This window comes from Rhipicephalus microplus, chromosome 10 (assembly GCF_043290135.1).
Source record: "Rhipicephalus microplus isolate Deutch F79 chromosome 10, USDA_Rmic, whole genome shotgun sequence".
In the NCBI taxonomy this organism is placed as follows: Eukaryota; Metazoa; Arthropoda; class Arachnida; order Ixodida; family Ixodidae; genus Rhipicephalus; species Rhipicephalus microplus.
Genome location: NC_134709.1, coordinates 8,702,088 through 8,723,433, shown reverse-complemented (window position 1 = coordinate 8,723,433; position 21,346 = coordinate 8,702,088). Strand labels below are relative to the sequence as shown.

Here is a 21,346-nt window from a genome sequence, read left to right as displayed (position 1 = left end):
TCTGACCGAAGAAGCGAGGCCATACACTTCCACTTCAGTTATGTATTGCGCTTACTTTGGAATGCGTTCGGTGGAGCTAAAGAATCGTTCTTCAACCTTTGTTGAACTGTGCAGGCAATACAGGCAACTGTATACCCACTACTGCACGCATTTGAGCGGTCATAGCGGAAAGCCGTGTATTGAAATGAATTGAGTCTATCAGATTCGGCTGGCTCACGTGGTCCATCGGTACAACGGTAGTTAGGTGCAGCCTCATCTTACCTACGCGTGGTCAACATGTCACCAATACCACCAGGGCGGGTACAAGCGGTAGGTCAGATCTCACATAGCGAAATGATGCGAAAATGTCTTTTAATTAGCGAATGCTGACCTTCAGGAACGGTAATCTTTTCGGTGGGGGGTCGAGAAAGCGGCGAACGTGCCGTGTGATTGGGGCAGCGTTTAAGGTATCATTGATCATGTGGTAGAAAGCGCGTCACGGTAATTCCGGTAGCGCCGAGCGACAACCGAAGTCCTCGCACGATTCATCATCCGCCGCGACATTTCCGAAAGTGTCTGCGCAATGCCGAGCGACGCTTACGAAATAGAAAAAAAGCACAAAGCCCAGCGTGGCAAAGCGAACTGTGCATACTTGCTTATTTGCATATGGGGGTGGGGGGGGATCTGTTGGTTGAGGAAAAACAAGAACAAGACGAGGTCAACCAGAAGCGATAGCGCAGTAATGATGATAGTCGAATTGCGCCATCCGCGAAAAGGCGTGTATGTCGTTTGCACTGGAGAGGCGTTACGTGAAGGCTGCCGGTAATTCATCACCGCGTTCCGCTTTATCGGAAGAAGCCGCATGTGCGAATGTCACTGACCCGGTTCGAATCGACATAAGAGTATACATTAATTTTCTTACCATTAGACAGTGCACTTTTTCGCCAGCAACGGTTGATTCGCGCGAGTGCGCATAATCCAGTTGGAGATGGTTCCGCTACGAAAATGTTTCTTTACCGCTCAAATATGACGTCAGAAGGGTGAGTCCTAGGGAGGGGAGGGCATCCCTCCCAAAATTTTATCCTCCCCATTCTTTTGCCCTCCCCCCTCCCCGCTACACCAAAAAGCAAACGTAACCAGAACAGAACGCATAAGTATCCTCCCCGCCCCACCCACAACATCTTGAAGGGACTGACTAACTGTGGGTGCATTTCCAGAAAAAAAAAAAAAGTTGTAGTGCTTCTACTATTAATTATTCCTAAACTCTCGTGTGGCCGTGTGCTCATTGTGGCTCGATTATACGCAATCATTCCGATACTACCCAACTACTAACGCGTAATGTTCATTTCACTCATTAACTAATGTATTTATATCGCTCATTTCTATGAATAAACGCCTTTTGTTACCGGGCGACAGGTCTGCCTACGCTATTGATTATCTGTCCTGTCTTTAATTTGTAGTTTACATTGTCTCTAGCTTTCGCCAGGTGTCATACCGGCTTTTATGAAACTTCATTTAGAGGAAAGCCCATTTGGTCATATGTTGCGACGTAAAAGTTGTTGTGGCCAGTGATGAAGCCAAGATGTAAGAGAAACACAATACCGGGTTCTTTAACCATATGCATCGCTATATACGACATTCGTGGTCTATGCAGACTTAGTACCTCACCAACTTCGACAACAAGGAAGCAACCAACCATGAGAAATGCATGAAAAACAATAATTAAGATGTAACATAAACAAGACCGACGAAAAAAAGGCAAAATGAATAACAAGAACAATCTTTTTTTTTTTTTGCACCGTAAACTAACATAACAGCTTCAACACAGCCACCAACACCGACATAGTCTAAACACATTCGGAGTAAGTGAATCGACGTCATCTGATTAACGTATGCGATAGTTCCTCCTGGTGAAATTGACGTGTTTGGTTCGATTGATTGACGTTTGCTTCGATCAACGCACCTGTTAACCAGCGAGAACTACTGGACTATACGGAGTTTTCAAATATTTGCGGCGTGCGGGAATGGTTACTGCGCAACAAAAAGCAACGAGCTATGCTCGGTTTTGAGAGCTTTGTATAGATGTCATGAGCTTTATTCAGTGGCCGTCAAGATTAACTTTTTCACGTACTGAGAACGCACAACATTTTTTTTTTCATGATTAGCGGTTCAACGTTGTAATTATGAAACGTGTTCTCGGCGTCATTCACACGGGAAAACGCGGGCCGCATAGCATGCGCTGGCATTCCACTGCCCGCCAACGGTACAACGTTCTCAAAGTTGGCGTTTAATCGCGAACACCATCACGAACGTTCTTTTTTTCTCTTTAACCTCTTGCCGTTAAGTATACTTAACTGCTTGCGCTCGTTTGCCCCTAATTACTGACTAGATGACCTCGCCATCTAGTCAGCAATTGAGAGAAGAGAAAAGAGAAGGCGCCACAATCCGCTTCTCCGAGAACTTGCTTCTCGCAAGCACATTTTGACGTTTTCGTTGCGTCCGCAGCGTCATGTTCATTGCCATGGGTCAGGGTGCGCAAGACAGCAGCAAATAGACAATAATGTCCATCGCCCTAGGACTAACGTGCATCTATAGATGGCAGCGCGAGCACGTTCCCAGCGTGTTCGAGGTTTTATTAATTGAAGAGGACGCTCGGGGTGCGTCACCTATCGAATCACGACTTCGTCCTTACGTTCGTTTGTCAGCGATTAACTGACCCCAACGAGCGATTATCAACTGAAAAATGAGTTCGTCTACCTTCACTCTCACTGATCTTGGTGCGGTTGTCACTGTGCAGAAGTGAAAAAGACGGAGGCAGAAATGTGAGCCCCAAATCGATTTCTTTATTAACTTTCATATATACGTGATAGATCGATACGTGTGGTTTAACGTCCCAAAATCACCATATGATTATGAGAGACGCCGTAGTGGAGGGCACCAGAAATTTCGACAACCTGGGGTTCTTTATTTCATATATACGTCGTACCATCTTGAATATTACGACGTTAAAGGGACACTACAGTAGATAAATAAATCTGTTTGGAACAATCAATTATACTTCGAGCCCTCTAGTTTCGTTATTTTGCCAAGATAAGCTTGTCAGTACATGAGAAAATTAAATGTCGAACGCACCACATGGAAATTTTCCGCCATAATCTCCATAGGTGACGCCGCTGATATCAACGTGTTTCCTTTCTTTTTTTGTGTGTGTTTTGGCCACAGTGCCCCTACTAAATTTCTTGAAGCATGGTATATAAAGTACTTGTTCTTGTTCTTGTTGCCTATCACTTGTGGCTCATACCCACTGTGTGAGATCGGCCAATAATTGAGTGGTCTTATAAAGTATTATTCGATTTCAGAGTAAAGGAAATTAAAAAATGGAAAACGTTACAAATTTTAGAATGAAACTTCGATGATCGCTGATCTGTACTTACTATAAAGTTTTTGTATTAGTAATAGATAATAACCTAGATGAAAACCTAGCTTAAAAGGGAAAACAAAGGAAAAGTTTTTCACTCCCTTAGAAGAGATTGCACTTCGTTTTCCCATATTGGGGATAACGCAGGCCCCTGTAAAGTGGTGTTCACACGACAGACAAAATTGCAAATCAAGCCAGCGGACTGCGTACTACGTCACTGTATACGTCAGTCATTCCCGAGTGTCCGCTTCGGTCTGCGTGCAGCGATTCGCGAAACGACGGAGGCACAAATCACAGTTGCGATCCTCCGGGATCAATGCTCCAGTCGTGCCTTCTTGAGTGAATTCTCCCCTGTCGTGTGAATGCTGGCTGCGGAGAGATGCGAAACACGTCACACGTCGCGCGACTGATTCGTCCACGACCCTGTCAGTCATGTGAACGCAGCCGAAATGCTGTGAAAATTTATGACGTCTTGGCGATTGGTGAAAGAACCTCAAGGTGTCGTCGCCAGCCACGTTTTCTTTTCGAGCGTTTTTTTGCTTACAAAGCGTCTTCTACTTGAAAGTGTAGTAATTTTGGCATTGTCAATTAGTAATTAGTTGGTTGATACGAGAAAAATCTTTCAGTGTCAATTTAAAAGCGTGCAGCGTGACACATTTCCTGTTGGTCATCACATATTCATTGTATACCGTAATGTGCGTCATAGACTCACAGCGCTTTGACGTTTTCAATCTCAAAACATTTCAGGGTACTTTCAGAAGAAAAACATGCGCCTGTCTATCCTTAGTATACAACGCGTCACAGGGCATAGAAAAACAAAGAAACGTCCGCCAGCTTAGCTCAATTAGCATATCGTAGGAGCAGTAATTTGAAGGTTGTAACTTTGGTCCTCAATGGCAGCGAGCGGTTCTTTCGTCTATTCATTCATTTCAATTTATATCATGATCATTTAAGTAGGTATACCCTTAAAAAAACTTACAAATATTGCCCCTTTATACTTGTACTGGGCTTTGTTATACACGTTGTGATCAACACACAAACCGACCCTTCGAACAATTCTCGTTCTTTCGCATTTAGGAATACAGGGAATATTGTATAAGTATAAATGACTACACACACACAAAAGCAGTACAGTTACCGAAGCAAGTCGTCATACCATGCATTCGGTGCTGTACAAGCAACCACACAATACTATTATTGAAGAAATTTGAAGTCTAGAGTTGCGTCCTGTGTGTTTCTCGATCTTATTCAGAGTCTTTCCTGTACTAATAAAACGTGCCCGAACTATGCAATACACACAGTGGACTATATAAAGCCACTACAGCGACCAGAACAAGCGACAATGTCAGTAGGGTAATGCGGGCGCTTGTAGGCCAAAGTTCAGTTCGTGATGTCTAATATGGGTTAATGTCAGTGACTGTTTGAGAACTCTGACTGACATAGTCACATGTTTGTCTACTAATAAAAATTCAAACAACGCTTACGCGCTCTTTAAGAACTCCCTATAAAAAGTTGCCGCCTATTGTGTTCTATGCTTGGGACACTTATGACAGACTCTATAAATGCACTCTGCGGTGCTTTTACGAAGGTGCTTCTCAGACCGAAGACTAAGTTTTGGATAGAACGGCAATACTCAAGACCAACTACCGATGGCCATACACGCGACCTAATGTTTTAGACGCATCCACGAGCGGCTCCTGTACCCCAAAAACTCAACCTAATTTGCATGTTGTTCCACAATATTTTGTGCACGTTACTTACAGCGTCACCTAACATTCAGTTACGTATTTTTAAGGCTTCCTACAGCAGTACTGCCGAGCAGTATTGCCATCGTCCTAAGAAAACGACACGTTCCCCTTTCCCATCCGTTCTTTCCTCCATGACCCCTCCATGAGAAAAAAAAAAGTACACACATAACTGTACCAATGCTGCAGCTATAAATAAGCTCACGTCCGAGACCTTGTCCACATATGCTACCCATCCTGGCAGCTCCTACATATTTTCTTTTCCTTTTGCATACAATCGGGCGTGTAGCTGGCACGCGTGAAGAGACTTGTTCGTTGGAGACAATAAGCAGGTGCGTGTACGATTTGTTTACTTTCCAAAAAACGCCCGCACCGCCCACACTTTGACCGCAACGCCATATACACCCTACACTGTATTCAGCCCGACAAGAAGCCAGACCATCCCTCTAGGAGGCGGCCACACAGACGAGATTTAGGACAACGACGCAGATAACGACAAGGCAGAGAAGGAGGCGGCAATGAAGGTCGCCTTCTTCTGCATAAGCTAACATGGGGTGGACTGCGGAATCACTGAGCGAGTGAAGCGAGACTTGGGAAGATAAATCATGGCTCACCTGGCAGTGAGTGCACGCGTGTGGTGGTAGTACAAAAGAAAAAAAGAAGTAGAAGAGGGAGCGACATGTCGTAAATAATGAAGCTGCTGGAGTGGTCCTTGTTCGCGTGCCATGGACGGCACAATCGAAGCGACTCCGTGTGCAGGCGATGTCCTCAAGTGTGGGCTCGAAGACTGAGGACTCTACTGGAAATAAAGCCATCAGTGCCACGCCGCTAGACCTTTCTTGAGATGGATTGGCGCCAGGGGCAGGACGTATGGGAAACACGCACAGTTCTTGAGCGTCCTGCATTGAACAACGATATGGTAAAAGCTGCCGAGTCTGTTCTCGCACGCGAAGCAGGAAGCGACCGTATTACGCTGCATTCTCGCGGACTTATGGCTTCATGACTTCTAAGCATTTGGTGCACGACAATGTAAATGCACGCGGTTTCCCAATCACTCATGCCATGACATCCGCGTTTTGGTAACCATTGGTCTCGCAGCGGTTATCGGTCACCATTACCTGCGTTACGCCGCTGTTAGTTCCATGCGTGTGCGCGAGTAGGTCCTGGGGCCGACTTTGGTTACGAGAGTATTTGATAAGACTTCGGGTGACATCTTAAGACCTCAAGGCTCCCTCCTACTAGGGCTGAGCTTTTAGTCGCAACAGAAAAAAAAGTTGATGAATGAGCATTGCAATAACTTTGTTGATCGATCAATCCCAAAGTTGTACCTCAAGTACAAACCAAAAGTGGGTCTGCAATAGGCATGCGCACATGGAGGGAAGCCCTTACCACCCCCCGTCCTCCCTACGCACCTCGTCTTTGCGCTGGTGGATAGCAGGAGAGCAGTAGGATGGGGGGAGGGCTGCAGGGGTGAAGAAGGGGGTGCAGTCAAGCTTCGTCCCCACCCCTTTACTGAAGAACCCCGACCATGCCTATTAGATTTATAGCGTTTAATTTCCTTTGAAACGACCATAGCTGCATGCGCCTGGCTGAGGTAAAGTGAAAGTGGTATGGCATGGCGAAACTCCTCATATTACTTTAAAACTGTCTTACAGCTCATTTGTTTGTTCTCTTCTCTTTTTACCTCTCTTTCGTTGCTGCCCTTCCAAAGCACGTATATCTGCTAAGATAATATTTTTGTAAACTATATACGTAGACGGCATTAACGCGGTAGGGCCGTGGTCTGTGTTGCCTGAAATTTGACCGGTTTCGCTTTCCTGTCTTGATCTCATTACAGTGTGGCTACTCCCCCCTGCATCAGGCGGCTACCGAGGGTCACGAGGAAGTGGTGCGGCTACTGGTCAAGCACAACTGCCTCGTCGACGTACAAGATGAAATGGTACGTCAAGATGTTCGTGCAAGACAGTGCGCCTGGCGCACAACGTACAGACAAGCCACACATCACACATTCATCGCATACACATTGCACACACATTGTACTCACATAACGGACACATCGCGCTTTCGTTGTAAAAACATTGCACACAAAACACATAGCCCCCACTCCTATTCTAGCGGTGACAGCAACGATAGTTATCTCTTTTTTCCAAGACGACACCCAATACTACATAAGTCTAAACAGAACAAGCTCAGTGCCTTGCTTATGCGATACATTTCATGCAGTACTGGAAATAAAAACAGTTTTAAGTAAGCAATCGTGCGTTCCCTTCAGTCTCCGGCTTCTGACGCTTTTTTTTTTTGTTTCGATATGCAACACAATCAACAAGCACACTATCAAGCATTAGCAAGCTGAGGCTTCGTATCGTCAGCGCAGAAATAAAACAAGCACAGAACAAGTAGGAAGTAGCAGTCGACGTCCCAAGGTTCGCAAATGACAAATGAAGTGACAATTCAATCCCCCAAAGTAAGGCTATTGGACACCTCCATGGGCAGCTCGATGGGAACACTTCGCTATGTAATGGCGCGGCAAAGTATTTGGGGATAAAAGAGCTCGGGGATGCGCAGCCGGAACCGAGGAAACAGGCCGCTGTGCGAACTCATGCAAGGATACGACACACCCGACGAGCTTCCGATGTTTGATAAGGTTGGTCGCTACGCTCTCCATCACGAATTTGAAAGCTTTACTTTTATGCGATTCTCATGGCCTCGAGCGCGGAATTCAACTTAAATTTTTACTGCGCCTTCGGACAAGATTCCGGACAGGAATCTCGAACAGGATTCTGTTCGTTCAGCTGCGTTGCCGAAACCGACTCCAGTGTGTATGTCCTCAGAAAACTGGTTCGTATCTTATTGAGAATTCCTTGTTCTTTCGGACCGGCGCAACGGTTGATGTAGGGCGTGGTGGCGTAATGAGTTTTAAGTTTTGTGAATCTTAACGTTCGCGCCACATTTAGAAGTGAAAACTGAACACTGTTGCCTACTTGTTTTTTTTTAATATTTACTGCTTGTTAGGCGAAAGAGACAAAAAGAATCAGCAAAGACGTTCGTTCCACTTCATACGTACCTCACTAAGAAAAAAAATTAAAAATACTAAAAAACAGTCATAAAATTTAGTGGTAAAATGCTTATTCTCAAGTTTAATGTAGTCCGCTGTCGCCAAGGCAGCATACGTAAGTAAACTACAAAAAAGGTACGAGAAAATTCAAGGCAAAATGACCAACTGCACGTTCCATGGCTGCACGCTTCACATTGAAAGCCGAGCGCAGTAGCAGAGGTGTGGCAACAGCTCAAACACATTATGTTAATTGCAGTCTGGTTTATTGATTTACATATAACAATAAAGCAAAGCCCAGTCACAGAGAAGTTTCTGCGCGTCACGACATCAAAAAAGTTTATTTATTTATTTATTTATTTATTTATTTATTTATTTATTTATTTATTTATTTATTTATTTATTTATTGAGTTTATTAACTTAATGACATTCTGCAGGACGTGTTCATTGGCATGGGCGTGGCCGTCTGGTAGAACAGGGTACATGCCTCCGAAAATATTGCAGCTCAAGACGGCATATTTACGCTATTCAAATGGATGCTCAAATTTCATTAGGACAGCCAGAAAATGGGTACCGAGCAGCACTCTCTCCTATTTATTTCGCCTCTTCCTTGCTGCTTTCATGCTATGAACTGAGAACCTAACAACTTGATCACATTACCATGAACACTGAGCGCAAATGTTGCTGCGGGTTAAAACAAATGGTGGTATGCCATTTGTACGCACGTTAGACATTGAGTCTCGATCACACAGTGGTTATTATGCTCAGTTGCTGGCCCGAATTGTCGTGGGTTTGAGTCCAGTTGCAGTGGTCGCATGACGATGAAGGTGATGTGCTATAGGGGCCCATGTAATGTGCAGTGCCAAGGCACGCTGAAGAACCACGTGATCGTCGAAATTTCTGGAACCTTTTACAACACCGGCTTAACTCATATTCATATCATCAAAGACACAACGATCAAGCAGAAGTAGTGAAATAGAGCTCGTAAAGGGCAATGCGTACAAATTGATTCACGTGGGAGCATGCAATATAAAAAAAGTGGGCGCGCCACAAAAGCATATTTTGCGGGGACCAATAATCAAGATCAATAACGGTCATCCTACCGATTTTGGCGCGAATTCACTTGAAATTGCGAACAGTCTAAACTAGAGCTCTCTTTATTCATTGGGCCATGACAGCTTACGAATTCAGCACTGCAGTGTGCTTTGCCCACTACTCACCCACGCTTCTTAAATATATTGTTCCACGGATGTAACGAGGAAAAAGTCGTTCAAATCCTGTGGGACGTTACGAAAGAGAGCGAATGCAATTGGTCGGTGCACCCCTGCAAGTTTTGATTGCGCTTGGCCTCGTGATTCAAGTACATCGAATCAACGCATTCGGAGAGCACACACACGACGTATGAAATAAAGCTACTGTGTGATATGCATAGAACTCGCTCGACGGAGCTGTGAGAACACGCGGGTACTGCAAAAGTGAGCAGCTTTGCCCACTCAGTGCCGAAGATGCATGTTCAGGTTTTGGCCCAGCCTCGTAAACCAGTCTAATCTTTACGAGCCAGCCGCTGGAAGCGAAGAAACACGAGCTGGGCGAGTCATGGCTAACTGCTTAAGATAGACTTGAATCCATTAGGTCCGCCCTCGGGAGGCCAATCACACGACATTAAAAACTAGACGCGTTAATAGCGCCTATACTCCGTCGTGGACGCGCTGCTATAAGACAAGTGCGAGGAATGTAGAACAAGCTCACTCCGCATTCCGGAAGTTAATATCCACGTCGTAATCTTCACTGGAAACGGTAGTTAACGTAGTAATAGTTACCCATGAAGAGACCGAAAGAGGGACAAGTAAGAAGGAGAGCCATAACAGCTGCTATAAACACATAAAGCGAACACATTAAGAAGCGAAAGATTATCTTTGAGGGATTATCCTATGAAGGGGCATGGGTGACTGGAGGAGCTGACGGGTGCGCTGTTGCCTCTTAACTTGGGCGCGATTTTTGATGGATCCACTCATTAGATCATCCACTTTGGCCCCCACTAATTCGCTTGAGTTCGGCGAGCAGCGCGCCTCCCGTTTCCGGTCTTTCTTCTGCAACGTCACTTTGACGTCGCGAAGCCTTCACGACACTCGACACAAACGGGAAAGATGAAATGCGTTCCACCGCAGCCCATGCTGCCTCCAGAGATCCGCTTTTAGACGCACATCTTGGAGGCCCTTGACCATGAATGAACTCTAATCACGTTGACGAACCTGGAAGGTCGGTACGCATTCGTTGCATCGTTCTGAAGCATCTGAACAGGTTCGTACGCAAGTTCAGGCTTGTCAAGTTTCTTTAAGAATGCGAAGCATTCTTTAGCGAACTTCAATGACTTTCAGCGAATCTATCTATCTATCTATCTATCTATCTATCTATCTATCTATCTATCTATCTATCTATCTATCTATCTATCTATCTATCTATCTATCTATCTATCTATCTATCTATCTATCTATCTATCTATCTATCTATCTATCTATCTATCTATCTATCTATCTATCTATCTATGACTTTTAGATCTCCTGACCATTTCAATATTGGTATTAATCGCGAAATTGTTATAACATTCCATTACTGTATGGCGAGCATAAGTGACTAGTCATAACATGAAAATTATGATATATGTCCATAATACCATGCTTACGTTTCATGGCCTTGCTGCTCTAGCGGTGGTTTCGCTCATATGACATATTGCAAAACTGGTATGGTATCACATGATTGCATGGCGAATGTAAGTGAGAGACCCTAACGTAGAAATCACGACATGCATGTCATGTAAGTCATGACTACACGCCATGCTCATGGTACGCTCTCGGTTGTTTCGCTAGCTTCACATATGTCATAATTGGTATTACGGGACGTGAATGGATGACGAACGTATATCGTCATCCATTCTGGTTCAAACATGATGATCATGACATGCGTGTCATGTAAAACATGATTACATGCGAAGCTCATAGCGTGCTCGTGGCTGTTTCGCTAGCTCCACATAACCAAATTTGTTATCACGAAGCGTGGGTCGACGACGAAAGTAAATGACACGTCAAAACAAGATAATCATGACATTGAAGTCGTGTGGCATAATTTACGTCCGCGTCGTAACGTTGTGCTCATTTGAAGTGACATATCAACGTTCCTCATTCGTGCTTCGCATATAATCAATTCCCGCTATAAGTGGGATCTGCCAATTTTTTTTAGTGTCCTCTTATTGTACATATCTTCCACTTCCTTTGTTTTTAGGCTGGAATGTATTTTGCGGGTTTGGTGCATCGATGTAGTCAAGAGCGCCATGGTGTCGTAATTTTTTCGGGCATTTCAATGCGCTCTGCCAAAGTAGATAGTTCACTAAATTAACCCATTGAGAATCGCGCCCTTGGTTTCACACTGGCTTGCGTTTACCGTAAACAACAGACCCATCATTAATTGAGTGAAATGTGTGGTTTATCGTCCCGAAACCACCATATGACTATGTAAGGTGGCGTAGTACAGGGCTCCAGACATTTAGACCACCTAGGGTTTTATATAGTGCACCGAAATCTGAGCACATGGGCCAACATCATTTTCGTCTCCATCGAAAAAGCAGCCGCCACAGCCGGGATTTGATACCGCCACCTGCGCCGGTCAGCAGCCGAGTGCCTTAGCCACTTGACCACCGTGGCGAGGCGCACCCGTCCTTACATTCACCTCTTTTCGTAACAGTTACTAACCACATACGGACAAACGAGATATAGGCAAAGCTACAAAAGAGACACCTCGGAAGAAAAACAATCGTCGTGTCTCTACTCTGCGAACCAGGCAGACATCAACAAGTGCGTTTCGAGTGACGAGATAAAGTTGACTGCTGCGCAGGTGACTTGCACACGCTTGAATCAATCCCTGTAATGTTGTCCCCAAAGCGCACCGCACCGTACGCACTCGTCCCGCGATTACGACCGCGCCAGAGGGCTATAAAACAAAATGGCAGCGGAGTAAACCATCTACTCTCCATTCCATTCTCCCCTCTCTTCTTCCTCCTCTCATTAATTATCTGAACTGACTCAACCGCGATGCACTCGCACGCGGCCTCAGTGACCTTGGCCTCGGTGAGGTCCGAGAAAAGGTCGGAGGTTAAGTCACCGAGGGGTTACATCACTGCAGGAGTGATGCGGGCCCCGCAGTTGCGATTGTTTGGAGAGATGGCGGGTATTGCGGGCTTGTGACGAGGGAGTGCCCGCGGCTCAGTGGTCGAAGTTGTAGGCGTAGGTACTGCGAAGTGGGTCGGGCGTTCGGTTGTTTATCTGAGAGCTTGATAAGATGAAGGTTGGCTCAAGAACGTTTAGTTCAGCAACGCGGGTGCTGCACTGGAAAGACCTTGCTTTGTGTTTGGGAAAGAAAAGGGGCAAGCGATTCAGGGTCACGGACAAGAGCTTTGTTGTGTGATGCAGCGCAGATTGCTTGGAAAGCGTTGCGGTCGATTTAAAAGTACTAAGCGATAGGCCAAACAGCAAGCTGCGCTGTATCTTGCGCTTTCTGTTAGTACGCTTGGTTGCTAGTGATAGAGCTCGTTCGGACAACGATTTGAGACTACGTCGTAAGTGGCGCGGGCCTGATCGCTGCAATGACCTTTCGTAGCAGTAACCCATGATATGTTCGGGAATGACGTAGTAAGGCATTGCGAAGACAGCTGAAGTGGACCATTTACAGGCGATGATAAGATATTTAATTGTGTGAACTTCATGACGACGATGAATCCAAGAATTGTGGACTAGAAATCATGAACTATGGCGAGTCATTACTACGCATACAAAAAAAATAACGAGAAAGTATTAAAAGGGAACGCATTTCTTTTGTAACTGTACCTGCAGAACTTTTCAATTTGAAACAAGGGACGAGGTTTTCACGTAGTCTGCACTGCTATAACATATATGGAGGCGAAAAAGTAAAGCAAAATTTGAGGGAATGTCTTACGTCTATCCGCAAGTCATTACCGCAAAGCTACAACGCCGATGCTCACGTGCAAGACATATTTGTGCGGCTGCGGCGACACGCAGTTGTCGTAGCCGCGCATTACGAACAGCTTCGCAACAGCCAAACAATTACAAATACTTACTATGATGTTGCAGCCGGTGCTTGAAAGCGCTCATGGTGTTGCTTACAAACTCACCACACTTTTATGTAAATTTGAAACGACTAAAATAATTCATTGATTGACCGACTGACTGATTGATTCATTTATTGATTCACTGAACGATTGATCTTTTTTTTTTTGTCCAGCACGGGAATACAGCTCTGCACGAGGCCGCTTGGAAAGGCTACAGTAGGACAATAGAAGTTCTATGCAAGAACAAGGCGAATGTGTACATAAAAAACAAGGTAAGTGGATGTCCAAGCACGCATAAAGAAGGTTTAAAGGGGCATTGACACAAAGTTTCGCAGCCGAGATAGTCTGTGGGGTCAATTGCCGGGAGCATTCGTATATCACCTGCAAAATATGAACAGCGAATATGGCTAGGAAGGTATTTTAAAAGAATTTTGAAGTTCGCGTGAGCCTTTGATACCATCGTTCCATCGACACTCTAGAAGGTATTTCCCACACTTCACCACGCTGAAGTGAACAAAACAAGTTATGACGATGTCATAGCCGCCATTTTTCTTCTGCCGCGTTTGTTCCCGCAGTCTATATTTTCAGCGGGAAATTGCGAGTGCATGGCCGTGGCGCACGCTTATAAAGTTTTGTTTGGCTACATTGCAGTCCCGTTTCTTATTCGAAAGTAATTCTTGATGCGGACCATGAGGAAGTGTGTCACACTTCTGTGTGCGTACGGGGTCAATGGCTGCACACGCTAGGTGGCGACAGTTGCACTTAGTTTTCGGAGCTTTCTCAAACTGAAACGGGAAATGATCGATAATGAAGGGTCTGTAATTATTTATCTGTCACATGCTGAAGCACACAATATCATAACTAACAAGCCCCAAGCAATAAATTGCAGCAGAAAAACGCGAGATTAAAGTTTATGTGTCATTACCCTTTTAATTCCGGCCCGGAATTTTCCGCCTGGTAATCATAAGCATTCGCGTTCCCACTTGGGCTGAACGCTGATGCTACGAATCTTGAACCTTTTGAACTGGCGCATGATGAAAGTTTTAAAAGGGGGGTAGGGCAGCTTGCTTTAGAGTGATGCAAGGTGGCACTAACAGTGGAAATTGGGCCCGACTTAGATTAATGAAGGGGCCTCCATATTGAGGTATAAATTAGCTTAGAATTAGGTTATAATTATAATGTAATACATCACTTAATGATTTTTTAGCTAAGATAGGCATACGGTTCATTAAAATCAGCATAATTTAGGTAGTTACAGTAAATAAATGTGAGCGCACTATTTACTATGACCCTAAATGGCATAATATTAATTATTACAGTCCCGATCGACCAGGTGGTAGGTGGCGCGCGATGCTATATAAAGTCCGCACGAAATGATTAGTTTTTTGGTGACGCGAACTAGCGCAACAAAACACTCAACAGCTTAATTCTAACGAAAAAAACGGAAAACTGCCTACCATGTTCTTTTCTTCTTTAGGGCGGCTTCTCTCCACTGCATCTCGCGTGCCAGAATGGTCACAACCAAAGCACGAGGGTTCTTCTGCTGGCTGGCTGCAAACCGGACATTAAAAACAACGTAAGCTCAGAAGGTTTCATATTTGCAAGTGCATATTTGAGCAATCGCAACTTGCGATTTGTGAACGCGCAATGAGAGGTGAACGGTGGCGTTGTGGCGGTACATGTTTACTCGCGTACTATATATACAATCGCTGATTATGAATAGTTGTAACGTAGTCTAGTATTTGTTACACAATCATTAATTTTAGCTGATGCTGGATGATTACGGCCGGATTACCGATTGTCTGGGTACGCGTTGGCCTGTTATTGTTCAATGTCACCTGCTGTTGCCCTTTCTTCACTGAATTACACAATCGAAAGTTATGACAACCGTAAGCTAAGTGCAACCATCACGAGCAAAACATTACTTCTATTCGACCTCACTCTATACTAGGAGTTGTTGAGATTACTCATGCCTATACAACAAACCAAGTTTGTAGCATGGTCTGGCGTATTTCCCTGCTATACGCCTCAGAGGGCGTAAAATAGGTCGTCGCCATCCACAACCATAACCTGCCACTCAAGTCTACATTGAAAGGTTACATACAACCTGTCCAGTTACATCCGAATGACAATTTAATCCGGATGGCAACCCTGATGGCAGTTCGATCCGGATCCGGATGGCAGTTCAATGTCACACAGCGTCTTCGTCGCCTGGTATACCATCTCTATTGCATAGCTTCTGGGAGGCGTCAAGAAAGCTGGAACATCAGCGGGTGTCAAACCCAGAGTCTCATTTTCTCAGCAGTGGAACTCCGCGGCAGACACAGTGGTGGTAAACATAAATATGAATCTGCCCAAGTTGCTAAGCGATATATCTGAAACGACTAAAGCTGCAAAGCAAGCAGTGAGCTTGCTGGAAGATCATTTTGTAAGTCAGATCAGGCAGAGAGTTCAGCAGTGTTAGTGTCACCGTTAATATCGAAAAAATCGTACAAATTAAAAGGCACCCGCAGAAACCTAATTTATGAAAGGCATCAAAGCAGCAACTGATCACCTTTCGAGGGTATCTATACAAGAATAAGAAAGAAAGAGGTTTGGAGTGCGCACGAACTGATCCAATCGTCTAATCGCACTGAATTAACTTTCGATTGCGCGAATGCCAAAGCGCACGAGAAAGTCACTTGACGAGTTGCCTCACCTGGTGCTATAAGCGTAGCACGTGATGTTCAAGACAGCTCGACGCGCAATCTTCCAAGCGAAGAAATGTGTTTTTATTCTGTCTATATCAGTGCCGAGATAGATTCGGAATTTATTCGCATTGCCTCGAGCACCCAATACCAAAAGTCATGTAGGATTTAAAATCAGGCAATAAGTCCATACGATAACCTGTCTGATGCAGTGCAGTGTAGTACGAAACTGCGCTACAGGATAGATGCTGTAACCTCTAATTCACACGCGTGTAACTACATCATAGAAAACTAGGACACTTACATACCTTGCCACGTTCCTTAAAAAGTTTATTATTGTCATTGAGACAAAGAAGCGAGCGTAAAGGGTTTAATTACACCCTGTTCCTCATCTAAACCTACGTGGATGACAAAAAAAAAAACAGTGGCAACTTATCCCGAAAAAGGCATCTTATTGGGTGACGACGGCGTTTACATTCGTAACGCTGCTCATTTTAACGCCGCCGTGGTCAATGCGTCGCTCCATTGTTGCGTATACACTCTTGAGAAAATTTATGGCCAACAAAAAAAAAATAAGAATGGGAGCATCGATATTGCATTACACGCAGCGCACCGAACGTGTCCCTCTTAATTATACTCACCCAATGATCGGTGTCCTCTGGACGTTATTCGTTCGCTCCCCGATCATACCAGTACCGGTAATTATTGCTACAGAAATCACCCGCAGTGGACTTCTTATGCATTGCAATAGAGAGAGAGAGAGAGAGAGAGAGAGAGAGAGAGAGAATTACTTTAATGGGAATCTGGAGAGGTTTGCCTGGTTTTTCACCTGACAGGCTACTCCGGTTGCCGGGTGATGACAGTGTTAAATACAATGATAAACACACAACACATACACGCATAACAGTAACATAACACATAAGGTCACTCACACGCACTGCGCAATTAACAACGTTTCGTTCAAGCCTGCGGCCCGTAAGAACGTCAGTAGCACTTTTGTAAAGTCCAACGCACCGGAGGTGTTCTGCCATGGGCCTAGAATATATTTGGACTCCTAATTTTGCATTGCAATATACGAAGCAGCCTTCTGTGCGATGCTTTTCAAGGTGTTGTCTCTACAGTGGGTGATAGATACAAAGCCGAACGATGCGGCTGTGTAGGTAGCACGTAGAGCGGCCCGAAACGGCGCGGCGGCGTCGCGAGGACCCTGCAGTACGACAACGGGAGGCCGAAGTGACACGGCAGTGTGGACTCAGCTTCGCCCCACTCTCCATCATTCACCGCGTGCGCATGCTGTCATTTTTAAAGATGATAGGTTTTCTTGGGGTACGTCGACGCAAAAGTATTGGTCTGTCTATACATTTATCTGTTTGTTTGTCGTAACGATACCCCAAACGGCCCCAAACGATACTCCAAACGGTCAACCCCATCCGTACCGCCCACTAATTTTGCTCAAGTTTCAGCGTTCATACTTGTGCGATTGTAAATTAAAAACCAATTATTGCACATATCTGAGGCACCATATTTTGTATGCGTGTCTTTATACTGGGGAAGGCATGCATAAATAATTCTTAGTACCGTAGCGTTTATCACGCTGCGCTCACAATGCAACATAGTGCTAAAAAAACAAACGAATGTTTCCGACGCTTTAAGAGCAAACCTCATAAGCGCGAAAATGCACGCGACAGCGACGAGTGATGCTATGAGCGACGAAACGGGGCGTTCGCGCGACGTGTCGCGTGCTCGTTTTCGCGCGATCGCTTGGTTCTCCAGATTTGGAAACCGTCGCTCATCGCCCGGAAGTGCTGGACTCTAGCAGCCAATAGCGAAATACCGGAAAAGACGAAGACTACATAGTTGTTTTGCTTCGCCGATGCGCCACGGATCCACTGCACGTGACCCTGCCCGAGTCATGTGTGCGCAACAAGAAATAACGCAATGTTTACGCATGTGCATATAAAAAAGGGCTGCAAGGCATTCATAAACACTTTCCGTTTCATTACACAACAATATATCTTATTTTTTATTTGCATACCGCTCGCTACGCGGTTTTCTTGGTGCGAGTAGACGGCTTCATGCCAGCAACAGTGTAATTTGCTCGCCGAAGCCGTCGTGTGAATGAGGTTTGCCTGCGCTAGCGACTGATCGCGCGAAGACGATCTACTACGTCACGTCGCTCGTCGCTGTCGCGTGCATTTTCGCGCTTATGAGGTTTAGCCCTCACTAAGACAACATGGTGGTGGCACCTGCCCGCCACTTTGCGTTCTAGATGTTATCACTTCCGCGACAGGCGCGCTCGCCTTCCTTCGTTTTCGAAGATAACTACCAGATAGCGCTCGTATCTAACGTGCCTCGATGTGCTCGTTCGCATTCCTTGCACGGATCGAGGATCTCTAACGCAGCGCCTCCAGAGTACAATTTACCGATGTTCTCACGCAGACCATCAAATAAATTTTGTTTTTTTCTTTTTTAGACTCACTGTTAGAATTTGTGAGTGAAAAAAAATATGCCTTGATTTTAGGTGGTGACCTCAACATCAACATGTTAGCTGAGAGCAGTGTTAAATTAGAACTTGAATCAATGTTAAGCTCGCATTATTGTCAAAATGTTATAACGGCTCCTACGCGAATCACTTCACAGTCATCAACACTCTTAGATCTTTTTATAACAAACTTTGATACTTCCCTTGTTACGGCTGGCACTTTGATTCACAATATTAGTGACCACATGCCTATATTTATGTTTGTTAACCAACTCAATAACGTACCCAAACAAGTGCGTGCAGAATTTTCCTATAGACTTATAAATCCTGAAACACTAACCCTCTTTAGAGAGCGCTTAGGCAGAACCGACTGGAGCAATGTGTTCGCAGCGAGTGCTGCCAATTTGGCATACGATTTATTTATGAACAAGTTCACCGAAATATACCTTCAATGTTTTCCCCTAAAGTCATTTAAAACATTTAAAAAAAGTCGGAAACCTTGGGTAAATAAAGAATGCCTTAAGCTTATAAGAAAGCGGGACCAATTGTTCAAGGCATTTATTGTGAGTAAGTCCCCTGAAGCCCTCAAAGCATTTAAAAAGCACCGAAACTTTGTCACCAAACGCCTTCGTGATGAAAAGAAACTATATTATTCGAACCTGTTTAACTCAACGCAAGGGCGTACAGAAAACGTTTGGAAGGCAATTAACAGTACGCTTAATAATCCACCGGAGGAATTAACCAAAATTGTGAAAGATGGTACAGAAATTCAAGGGCCTGATTTAGCTGATGCATTTAACGACTTCTTTTTGTCAGTTGGCGGCCCTACAACCAGTAGTACTTCTTTAAAATATATGAATATTCGAAATAACCAAACAATATTTCTAGAGCCAATTTCAGAGAGTGAATTAGTAGCGACATTTTTGACACTCAGTAATAGCAAAGCCACTGACGCGGACAATATTCAGATGAAACCTGTTAAGTATGTTATTGACATACTAGCACCCTGTCTTGCCTACATTTTTAACATATGTTTGTCCACAGGACATTTCCCGCGAAACATGCAGATAGCAAAAGTGACAGTTATCTATAAAAAGGGTCCCAGAAATGATATGTCCAACTACCGCCCTATATCGATTCTACCTGTATTCTCTAAGGGTCTGGAAAAAATAATTTTGAAACGTTTGAACTCTTTTACTGACAAGTTCAACTTGATTACTTCAGCGCAGTATGGCTTCCGGAAAAATAAATCTACTGAGCTCGCGCTACTGGCACAAAAAGAATACATTCTAGAGAATTTTGAATCCCGAAATATGGTACTCGGTCTTTTTCTTGATTTCTCAAAAGCCTTTGACCTCATTAATCATAAAATTCTCCTACAAAAGTTGGACCATTACGGTATAAGAGGCGTTGCACACAAATTAATCACTTCATACTTGCAACACCGAACTCAATTCGTCGTAATTCAAGGCAAACATTCCGCAACAAAATCCATTAAAACAGGCGTCCCGCAGGGAAGCATTTTGGGACCGTTTCTCTTTATACTTTACGTTAATGAGATAGTTCGTATTGATGAATCTGCCCATTACATTATATATGCTGACGACACAAGTTTGTTTTTTTCAAGCAGATGTAGCAGCGATCTAGGTAGCCGAGCGAATAACGCACTGTCTAAAATTAACACATGGGCCCAAGAAAACTCTCTAAAACTAAACATAAAAAAAACAAAAGCTGTTTTATTTCACCCCCGCCACACACAAGTTCAGTTTCCCATCATTTCGTTAAATAATTTAGAAATTGAAGTCGTCAAAAGTTTTAAATCATTAGGCGTGTATTTTTCACAAAACATGACATGGGATGATCACGTGAACCATATTATTACTAAACTATCTCGTATAATCGGCGTCATGCGCCGTCATTGCTACTATTTTCCTGTTTCTGTAAACATGCTCATATATAACTCGTTGTTTTCTTCATTATTGAATTATGCCTTTCTTGTATGGTCCACAACGACAACTGTAAACGTTTGCAAACTTACCATCTTGCAAAAGAAAGCTTTGCGTCTTGCCTCTAAATTACCACATCGCAGCCACACAGCAGAATTGTTTAAAAAACACTACATCATTCAGGTTGCATCAATATATGATTATAAACTAAGCCGTTTATATAAGTTCGGTTTATTGAAAAATAATGATACGATTGCTAGAATAGCCAGGTTAGAGAAAAATTTTCCTGCTTATAATGTACGTCAACCTGAAGTGTGGCACATATCAAAATGTAGAACGAAATACGGAAATCAAATGTTAAAGTTTCAACTGCCTACACTTCTAAACCGCATAATTAGGGAACATAACATTGATATATCTAGCATATCACCAAAAAAATTGCGATTAGTGTTTATATAATAATGTGATCTAGCGACTACCTCGGTGATCTTTCATTGTAATCTTTCATTGTTTCTTTTTTTAGTGCACATTGTGAAACACTTTTATTTCGGTTGTCCTTAGCCGCACGTCTTTCTGTGCTACCCTGTGTACTAGGGGGTCAGGGCTTCTCAAGCTGTTCTCACAGCTTTTACCTGCCCTCCTCGTAACATGTATTTTGTTGTTGCGGAATAAATTTCAATTTCAATTTTCAATTTCAATAAACGTTTTGCTTTCTCTCACTCTCTTTGCTACATCTTTTATCTATCATCTTTTATTGCCCTTGCAAAGAGTGTAAAATACACCAAGCACAGCGTACAGAAAATTTAGAAATCAGCAGCGCAACTGGCTGTGTTCTACACAGGCAGAATCCCACTTGCCAAGAGTACCCAGTCGACCTTTTCAACCACGATAATCTGCAGAGAAGTGCAAAGACCGAC

At 44.1% G+C, this 21,346-nt stretch overlaps 2 protein-coding genes across 2 annotated transcripts in view; one reads left to right on the top strand and one right to left on the bottom strand.

Moving 5' to 3' along the window:
• The window catches only part of LOC119181229 (rho family-interacting cell polarization regulator 2-like), a 336,392-nt gene that overhangs the window by 243,787 nt on the left and 71,259 nt on the right, over positions 1-21,346 (bottom strand). The window lies entirely within an intron of this gene.
• The window catches only part of LOC142774558 (uncharacterized), a 76,331-nt gene that overhangs the window by 44,630 nt on the left and 10,355 nt on the right, over positions 1-21,346 (top strand). The window contains exons 3-5 of the mRNA XM_075874994.1: positions 6,980-7,081; positions 13,488-13,586; positions 14,792-14,890. Coding sequence (XP_075731109.1) covers positions 6,980-7,081; positions 13,488-13,586; positions 14,792-14,890 — 300 coding nt within the window. The remainder of the gene's footprint in view (positions 1-6,979; positions 7,082-13,487; positions 13,587-14,791; positions 14,891-21,346) is intronic.